At 38.4% G+C, this 10,496-nt stretch overlaps 1 protein-coding gene across 1 annotated transcript; it reads right to left on the bottom strand.

Annotated features, from left to right (window-relative positions):
• Positions 1 to 254: 254 nt before the first annotated feature.
• LOC121383500 lies at positions 255 to 8,299 on the bottom strand. The gene is made up of 2 exons (XM_041513575.1): positions 8,179 to 8,299; positions 255 to 1,438 (listed from the first exon to the last, which is right to left on the bottom strand). The coding sequence occupies exons 1-2, from the start codon at positions 8,241 to 8,243 to the stop codon at positions 427 to 429; spliced, it is 1,077 nt and encodes a 358-aa protein (XP_041369509.1). The 5' UTR covers positions 8,244 to 8,299; the 3' UTR covers positions 255 to 426.
• Positions 8,300 to 10,496: the final 2,197 nt, after the last annotated feature.

Here is a 10,496-nt window from a genome sequence, read left to right as displayed (position 1 = left end):
TTATATGGAGTTGTTGAGTGGCGAAACTGGCAGTGTTATATGGAGTTGTAGAGTGGGGAAGCTGGCAGTGTTATATGGAGTTCTAGAGTGGCGAAGCTGCCAGTGTTGTAAGTGTTATAGGTGTGGAGAAGCTGATTGTGGTGGTTGTTGTAGGGGTAGGGACGTTGGTTGTTGTGCTAGGTGTGGGGAAACTGACATGTAGGAATATCAACCGCACCCCCGCTAAAACGGTACAAACCAAGTTAAAACATAACTGGATCTGACAAATTATTCACACACAGATTCTCAACAAAAATAAATACATCAATAACAATTTTGTTTTAAATAGTGAAAGATAAATACAACACGCTCTTCGATAATGTCGCAGTTCTTCATCCACAGATCCGTTAGTACAGACTGATTATTACCTGAAATAATTTTCAGTAATCACCTTAATTCTTTACACGATAGCGGTACTGAAATATTTGACAGAATCGTGCCCCCAATTTTGGATATTTCAATAACATTATCTGAATTGGGATATTGTTCTCGGAACACAAATGGGAAATAATTGAATAGTCGACTACACGGCAATCGTTCAACGATGGACGGATCTAATCCTTTGCTATCCTTATGTGAAAAGTCTGACGAACGGCATTCGTTAGCCCCGTACACGCAGTCCACAATGATCGCAGTCTTACACGGAACCGCCACAAGAAGGTGTTCAAACGGACGGAATTGAACAGGGAATATATCCTCTTTGGGATTCACCAGTTCACGTTTTAACGAGTCTGTCAAGGACCACACATGACTGGCATCTTCAGTAAAGAAGAAAATGTCAATAAATGGCCACTTGAAGGATTCCCCACGAACAGACGGAAGATCCTTTTTGAAAAATTTCCACTGCGAGTAACCGTTAACAAGCAACTGGTATCCTTGGACACGTGACAACACATCGCGAATGTTCCTCCAGTCAGAACTGTTCATAACTAGGTCAAAGTCATCATCCCATGGTATAAATCCATGGTGACGATAGGCACCAAGAAGTGACCCACCCCACAGAAAGTAGGTCAGGTTTGCTCTCATGCAAACCGTCACAAACGTTTCCACGGTAACCATCATGTCTACTTGTTCTCGTAAAGACATCGAGGGCGAATAATGCGCGATAACGGGATCCTTTGACGTCATTCTATCCTGAATAGTCCTCACCTTCAGTAAATGCTCATAAATAGTTTTTGTGTCCACTTTTATTTGAAAGTCTGTATTGTTTCCCCCGATGACCTCGGTCTGCACAGGAAAGTCCTGTATGTCCATATATACTCGTATAAGGTGGTAGGTGTCTGTATACTGCCACGGCTTCGGTAGCAACAGCCTCAACAAAAGGATAGTGCCAATAAGAACAATACACGCCAGCAAAAACAGCTTCTTCGATTTCCTGGTCATTGTTGAGACGGTATTCCTGCATTGATTCAAAAGAAAGAAACAAAGTTTATTTAATGAACTCTCAACTATTTTGTGTCTAACAAATTATTAAAGTTCATTCAACCATTTGACATCCACTGAATAATCAAGCACATCTGTCTGACTTATTCCTGATCTTAAAGCCAATCCGTCTAATGATTGGCGCACACCTAATCTAATCACATTTTGTTTTCATAATTTTATAACTGCAAATTAATCAGGTCGCGGCACTACGTTTATTGACATCTAAGCAAAAGTATTTCTCGTCCCAGCCAGTGTTCCACAACTGGTGTAACAAAGTCCGTGGTATGCACTATCCTGTCTGTGGGATGATGCACATAAAAAATCCCTTGCTGCTAATCAAAAAGTGTAGCCCATGAAGTGGCGACAGCGGGTTTCCTCTGTTAATATCTGTGTGGTCCTTAAGCAGATGTCCGACGCCATATAACCGTAAATAAAATGTGTTGAGTGCGTCGTTAAATAGTACATTTCCTTCCTTCCTTTTAAGCAAATGTACTACGGTAAGATTCCAGAAATGATGTAGGGGCGTGTGCATCAACAGCCGTCAATAGCAACTTTACATTGAACGTCGTCCAGCGTTCTGAAAATAAAACAACGTCATGGACTAGTTTATATATATGTAAGGATATCTGACGTCGTTCCCATTCAGAACGACACCGCGTGACATATTCATACGTCATTTGAATATCGATTAATAACTGACTAGAATTATAGTTGCAAAGACAGTTTATATAATAAAGAGATCATTACCTTCGTATGTTTCGGTATCGCCAATATCATATATTAAAGGCTAGCATAATACAATTTTTATTCCTAATACATTGTATATGACATTTACAATACAGAAAGAAACACACCTATATATATTTGCAAAGTTAAATTTTGAAAGTATAAAATCTGAAAAATATTACATTAGATACACTAACTATCACACGCACGCACGCACGCACGCACACACACATTCATTCTCGTTCCAGCTAGTGCATCACGACTGGTATATCAAAGGTCGTAGTATGTGCTATCCTGTCTCTGGGATTGTATATATAAAAGACCCCTTGCTACTGATGGAAAAAATTTAGCGGGTTTCAACTCTAAGACTATGTCAAAATTACCAAATATTTCACATCCTATACCCGATGATTAACAAATCTATGTACACTATTGGTGTCATAAAACAAAAGAAACGTTTAAACATGTTTATATTGATATAACCTTGAACAAGAGTGTCGTGTTTGCAGTCTTTGTATAACCTGCTAATACATACATCTCGTTCCTGTGTACTTGTCCCCGATCCTCTCAGACAAGTGGTGATATGCAGGTCAGTGTTACACCAGACGCCCGGTGAGAGCTAGGTTATAAGATCGATCCTGGCTTTCACTTATTTCTTTATTTCTTGGGGCGGAACATAACCAAGTGGGAATGCGCTCGCCTGACGCGCGATCGGTCTGGGATCAATCTCCGTCGGTGGTTCAAATTGGACTATTTTTCCTTCCAGCCAATGCACCACGACTGGCATATCAAAGGCTGTGGTATGTGCTACCATGTATATGGGATAGTGCATATAAAAAATCCCTTGCTAATAATGGGAAAATATAGCGGGTTTCTTCTCTATATATCAGACTCTCGAAATGTTTGACATTCAATAGGCAATGATTAACAAATAAATGTGCTCTGTGGTTTCCATAAACAAGCAAACTTTATTCCAGTTATTTCCCGTTCCAGTCACTAACTGACCACTCTTTCATCCTGTACATCAACACTGGCATAGGAAGGTGCCAAAAACGGGTGTGTGTGTGTGTGTGTGTGTGGGGGGGGGGGGGGGGGGGGATGGACACTTTTATATTTACAGTATTATAAAGCAAACATAAAGCAAAATATCTGAAAAGTGTGTGTGTGTGTGGGGGGGGGGGGGGGCACATGCTTTTTCTACTTTTCTACGCCAGTAATCAACTTTCTTCCTTCTCTTTTCTTAGGACTATCCAGTGTAGTCAAAACAGTGTAGGTTAAATAGCCCCAATATAGTGCCAATCAAACCTTGCCAGATAGAATCACAATTATAAAAGCTACAACATGCAACACCAAATAGATAAACACCTAGCCACGGCACAAATAGGTGATAGACAAAACAAACAAGTGACAGTGTAATTATTGTATACAGGCACGGATCGGGGGGGGGGGGGGGGGGGGTTCGCGACCCCTTCTTTGAAAACTGTTAAAGGTCACGAGCCTGCTGTGACTCATAGTGTTATTATATTAGTCTATGCTCAATAAATCGACCAGGCTCCTAAATTAGGAATACCATTAAATTTATGCTAAATTCACTCGTGTTCGTATATTTTATTAACAAATCATAGACACAGGTAAGACAATTATTGATGATGGTCTACTCTGAAAGGTTAAATAAAACATTCACCTCGAATTTACAGTTTTAAGATCCATTCAGAGGAACAGTCTCGAAGTTGCATAATGATCTAAATATTCATTTCTCTTGTGACGTGTAAAGATTTAACCTGGAAGTACGGCCCCTCCCCGCAAAAAATAAAATAAAATAAAATAAAATAAAATAATAATAATAATAATAATCTGTCAAAATGCACACAGCTAAAATGACGTCATTTGGTAATCAGCTGATTCGAATAGCATTGAATGAAGATCTACATTGTTACGCGACACAAGTATGAGTTAAGTTTACACAAACAATACTACAGACATGTTTAAACTGAACAAAACAAAGTGAGACATTTACTGTTAAATTATGCATATAAATTTAATTATAAGGTTTGACGGCAATTAATGTTTGGTTCATGCAAAAAAACGATGTGCACACTTTTGTATGACCTGCTACAGTCCAGTCAATTTACATTATGTTTGACATTGTCTCTGTTGATCCTGAAAACCACAATTTAGCATTTGAAATCAGTACTAAATACTCATTTGAAATCCAGGTATTGTCAATAAAGGTTTTTGACAACCATCTTGGATTTATGCCCAAAAAGTGAAATTGGGCTGCATATATATATTGCTAGACTTCTAATACTAAACCAAATCCTTTGATAGAGCACAAGTCCGGTCATTTGTTATTAATGTGAGTGTGTTTGTTGCGAAAAAAAACAAGAAAAAACCACTTTCATCTGGGCAAAAATGTATGCAATTTTATTTCACCTAATACCACTGTATCGAGTAGCCTTGTGCTTGAAACATGTATGGGGTTGCTACAAAAAACAAAAAATAATAATAATAAAAAATAACAATAATAATAATAATCATAATAATAATAATGAAAAAAAACCCGTCATATTTTGTGCGGAACTGTGGTAGTCATAGACGCTACCCGTTATCTGTGAAATGAGCAGCCTAATCTCCAATGTTCTCTGATTCACTTTAAGGGTGAGGGGTGGTAGTATTTATATCCGTGGTGTTTATGTCGATTTATACGCTGCAGGTAGGAATTTTAGCCACATATGTTACTATTGTCGTCTATAGAATTGGATGTGGTGATATACACTGTGACGGATCATGCTCTTAATTTTGTTTTCGCCTGTGGCGATATTAATTGTTTTAGAGGGCCGTGTGCAGTTCAAATATGCACTTAAGACCAGGTGGGCACTGTGTTACGTAATACCTCCGCGCGACCGTGGTCGAGCTGTGCCTAATACACACCCAGCCCAGGTACGGAGGCCATGTGGCCAGTAGTTACGTAATACCTCCGCGAGTGCGGTTTTTACGACCGTGATTTTGGCGACTAGGCGTCAGCAAGTCTGGCCATCTAAGGAAAATTGTCGTCTTGGTCGCTGTGGAAATATCACTTGTAGGTATTCGGTGCCGCGATGTACCCCCAGGCGATACTGGGATTTTATAATAAATAGCTAGGGTCTTAGAGATATCAAGACAAACAAAAGGAAGGCTCCAGGGGATCGTTGTCCGTCCGGACTGGTAATTATATATTTTCTGCTCCGTTGTATAACCTTGATGTGATTGATGTGACTTTAAATATTTTAATACTGTATTATACCAATATTATTTAGACGGTGCTGCCGGTAATCTGACGCAGTAAACTGTAGGCTCACTGTTCTAAATATATATAAAGCTTAACCAGTCATCCTAGAGGACCTAGGTAAACTGTAGGTTATTGTCTTTATTGTGATAGGTACCAGTATTAATTCTGTATTACAAGGTTACTGAATGAATAGATAAGGGTTAATTAAAAATTAACCAGTTAGGAATAGAGTTGTAATCCCTTTATTAATTAAGTTTCCCTGGAAGCGTTTCTCAATTATCACACGTGTGGGTGTTGTGTCACGGTGAAGTGATTAGAATATTGTATAAACTAGACACCTAGTGATTAACTAATTAAGTGATCAGTTCTGGGTTGTTACTATTTGTTTTTGTTAATTAACTACTGCGGCAGTACATTTGTCAGCGTTGATTAATACAGATTCCAAAGTGTATTGTGTTTTTGTTGTGTTTTCTAGTGAACTAAACGTACTATATTATATATACTTTATATAAGATCTTATCTCTGTTCATACCTAGAGACGAGCCACGCGGGTATAACTGCCCGTTACAGAGAGATCTAATAGATATACAGTTAGGAGAGATATTTGGATACTCGTGTTTTATTCAGTTACGGGTATTATAGGATCCCCGTGACATACACCCTTAAGTATGTTAATCTAGAGGTGTTTCTGATAACAAATACAAAGAGAAACCTGTTGTTGTAATTTGTGATGTGTATGTCGATTTTGGGGCTTGACTGGACTATATTTATTTATGAATTAGAGTCATGTATCTTGTATGACGTCATACTGCAAAATAATTGCTAGGTTGATGGTACTCAACTGGGCCTCGTTCCACGAAGCGATCTTAGCCCTAAGATCAACTTAAGTGCATGGGGTAGCTATGCGCTCAAGGTAATCTTAGGGCTAAGATCGCTTGGAACGGGGCCCTGGAATATATAATTATTGTTCTACTATCCATGTTGCTAATGGATTGAAAGATAAATGAAATAACTGCTTACTGCCTTAAGATATCTGCTTTATCCTGCTGAGGTGGAATGCGGTTGCCACTTGACAGAGCCTCGCGACATTAGCGAGTCTAACCTTCGCCGGATAGGCTAAAGCCGACATCTTAAAGCAGTAAGCGGTTATTCCCTATGCATGTCACCGATGCAATTCAAGGCACTGATATCTGCAGTATCAAAACGTTAAGTCCACTTTAACCCAGACTGTATGCTCTTTTGGTACACAGCTATAGGAAACAACTTTTGTGCTTAGGTGCTGTTTAACGAAATAAAATTAAAACACTAACATGTATATCGTAGGCAACTTAAAGACATACTGTTACAGATTTAAGGACCTAATTTCTCCAAAAAGAATAATAAATCAAAATTACATTAATGTTTACAGACCAAATCTAGCTATTGCATCACTTTAACTACACTATGATGGAGTGAAATCCATGTCAACCCTCTCAGCAATGTTAGTTTTTGAATTATGGACCATTGCCATAATTTAAATATTTTTACAAAATACCATTAATAAGTACTGTATGGTGGTTACGTAGATGGTTGAATAAAGTATATTTAGGGACAAATATATATATATATATATATATATATATATATATATATATATATATATATATATATATATATATATTTAAGTATTACTTTGTTAGGCCGTTGTAATAGGTCAGTGGTTTGTGACAATATGCCTTTAAGAAAAAGGATAGAAAGTTTTAATTATCTATGCACGTCACCAATGCCATTCAAGGCACTAATATATGCAGGAGGGCAGAACGTAGTCCAGTGGTTAAGCGCTCGCTCGATGCGCGGTCGGTCTGCGATCGATCCCTGTCGGTGGGCCCATTGGGCTATTTCTCGTTCCAGCCAGTGCACCACGACTGGTATATATCAAAGGCCGTAGTATGTACTACCCTGTCTGTGGGAAGGTGCATATAAAAGATCCCTTGCTGCTAATCGAAAAAAGAGTAGCCCATGAAGTGGCGACAGCGGGTTTCCTCTCTCAATATCTATGTGGTCCATAACCATATGTCTGACGCCATATAACCTTATATAAAATGTGTTGAGAGCGTCGTTAAATAAAACATTTCTTTCTTTTTTTAAAGGGACATTCCTGAGTTTGCTGCATTATAATATGTTTCAGACTAATAAAATATTTCTACGATTAAACTTGCATATTAAATATATTTTCTTGTTTAGAATATCAGTGTTTGTATATTTAATGTGTTTTTGGTCGTCTTAATATTTGCAAGAAGCCCAAACTGGATTTTGTCTTCAAATAATTTCGTACGTACGAAAAAATATATTTGAGGAAATAAAATCAAATTTAACCTAGTACAAATATTAGGACGATCAGAAACACGTTTAACACTAATATTTTATGCAAAAAAATATAGTTGATATGTAATTACAATCGTTAAAAAGTATCTGTTAGTCGATAACGTCTTAGAAATTGCAGCAAACTCAGGAATGTCCCTATAATATATGCAGTATCAAAAAGATAAGTCCACCGTGACCCAGACTGTATCCTCTTTTGGTACACAGCTATAGGAAATAACTTGTGTGCTTAGGTGCTGTTTAACGAAATAAAATTAAAACACTAACATGTATATCGTAGGCAACTTAGGAAAAAGGATAGAAAGTTTTTAAAGATAATGGGGAAAATAAAAGAAAACAAGAATAAATGAGAAAAATACCTTTTCTTGGCAAATAACAGACGTGTGAATATCGCAGACATAAAAAGAGGAAAAAACAACAACATAGCAAGCCGTGCTGGCAGCCACAGTTATTTGTAGAAACCTGGACGGCGTGGCATCCACGAATTGTAAACAGCAGTGTACATAATGGGCACGTCAAATGGAGGCAGGTGTGATTAGCAGGCGCATCAACGCAATCAATATTACACCAAAAGGTAACCACAGGTATCCACTGGTTGCTCCTTGATGGTATTCAGTGCTCCACAACTGGTGTAACAAAGGCCGTTGTATGTATTATCCTGTCTGTGGGATTGTGCATATAAAAGATCCCTTGCTGCTAATCGAAAAGAGTAGCCCATGAAGTAGCGACAGCGGGTTTCCTCGCTCAATATCTGTGTGGTCCGTAACCATATGTCCAACGCCATATAACCGTAAATAAAATGTGTTGAGTGCGTCGTTAAATAAAACATTTCCTTCCTTCCTTGATGGTATTCAGACAGATTTAATCAGACCCTGAGGTGCTTGCGTCGCAGGATCGAACAATCTTGGTGGACCCATTCAAATGATTCTTTTTTTTATCGTTCCAACCAGTGCACCACAACTGGTATACCAAAGGCCGTGGTATGTGCTTTCCTGTCTGTGGGAAAGTGCATATAAAACATCCCTTGCTGCCAATCGACAAATGTTTACTCTGATGACTACGTGTCAGAATTACCAAATGTTTGACATCCAGTAGCCGATGATTAATTAATCATTGTGCTCAAGTTGTGTCGTTAAACAAAACAGACCTACCCCAGCGGCTGTGGAATGGTACATATAAAAGTTCACATACTACTAATAGCAAAATGTAGCGGTTTTCCTTGCTAAGACTATATGTAAAAATTACCAAATAAATCAGTGTGCTCTATTGGTGTCGTTAAACAAAACAAACTTTAAGCGTTTTGCTCAAGCGGCCACCTTTAGGATACAACCCCCTGCCTTAAGACGCCAGATCATCTAATATAGTTCAAACTGACCTTTAATAAAGCAGCCACCTATCGCAAGGAGGGGGGGGGGGGGGGGGGGGGGGGGGGGGGCAATAGTCTCCCACTTAACACATGCTTTTAAAAATAATATATTTTATGTTGTGAATATTAGGTTAGGATTAGCTATATACAAGGAGCGGGACATAACAGTTCAGTGTAAAGCGCTTGCCTAATGAGCTGCCAATCTAGGATCGATCCCTTCGGTCGGCCCATTTGGTTATTTCTCGTTCCAGCCAGTGCACCACGACTGGTATTTCAAAGGCCGTGGTATTTTCTATTCTGACTATGGGATGATGCTTATAAAAAATTCGCTTGCTACTAATGAAAGCAATGTAATGGGTTTCTTCTCTAAGACTATAATAATGTCAAAATTACAAAATGTTTGACCCAATAGCCGATGATTAATAAATGAATGGGCTCTAATGGTGTCGTTAAAGTTTGTTTTGTTTAACGACATTACTAGAGCACATTGATTTATTAATCATCGGCTTATGGATGTAAAACATTTAGTAATTTTGACATATAGTCTTAGAAAGGAAACCCGCTACATTTTTACCTAAGTAGCAATGTATTTTTTATATGCACCATTCCAACAGACAGGATAGCACATGCCACGGACTTTGATATACCAGTCATGGTGCACTGGCTGAAACGAGAAATAGCCCAATGGGCCCAGTAACGGGGATCGATCCTAGAACGACAGCGCGTCAAGCGAGCGCTTTACCACTGGCTACGTCCCGCCCCAAGTGTCGTTAAAGAAAACAAACTTAAACTTTAACTTTATACAATACCTTTTAAATAATTTTGTTCAAGAAAACTAACATAATATTTATATTTCGTAATCCAATATTGCTACGTTTTGCCTGTGATAAACTGGACATTTTTTATATTCTGTGTAAAATTGTGGTGCCTGTGGGGGTAATATGGCATAGAAGAACGCATTTAGAGTTATTTCGTTTTATTCCGTAGGTGTTCGGTTTATTTCGTCACAATACACCTCTGTGAGCTTTATAAGTATTAAAATACAGTATTGTATTTGATCCACAACGTGGTAGAATGGTTGGAAGGCTAGTCGACAAGGCTCGGAGTTCGAATTCAGGTCCTAGCGATAAGATGATGATACTTTTATATTAAAAATAACATGTTAATTGGCTCTTACAGAGGTTTTTTCTCTTTTTTTCTCTTTCTCCCCCCCCCCCCCCCCCCACACTCATAAATATACAACCGTGTCACCGTGAACAATGGAGTGTTTAGATTTTCGTGTTTATATCCAAATTAGGTTCAATTACGCTG

This window comes from Gigantopelta aegis, chromosome 2 (assembly GCF_016097555.1).
Source record: "Gigantopelta aegis isolate Gae_Host chromosome 2, Gae_host_genome, whole genome shotgun sequence".
In the NCBI taxonomy this organism is placed as follows: Eukaryota; Metazoa; Mollusca; class Gastropoda; order Neomphalida; family Peltospiridae; genus Gigantopelta; species Gigantopelta aegis.
This window is presented reverse-complemented; position numbering and strand designations above follow the sequence as displayed.

What these genes read in the sequence shown, in the direction of transcription:
- LOC121383500 (XM_041513575.1), bottom strand. Translation starts at nt 8,243, where the DNA reads ATGTTGTTGTTTTTTCCTCTTTTTATGTCTGCGATATTCACACGTCTG. An exon ending in CTGTTATTTGCCAAGAAAAG is followed by an intron (nt 1,439 to 8,178) that starts GTATTTTTCTCA and finishes GAATCAATGCAG; the next exon opens with GAATACCGTCTCAACAATGA.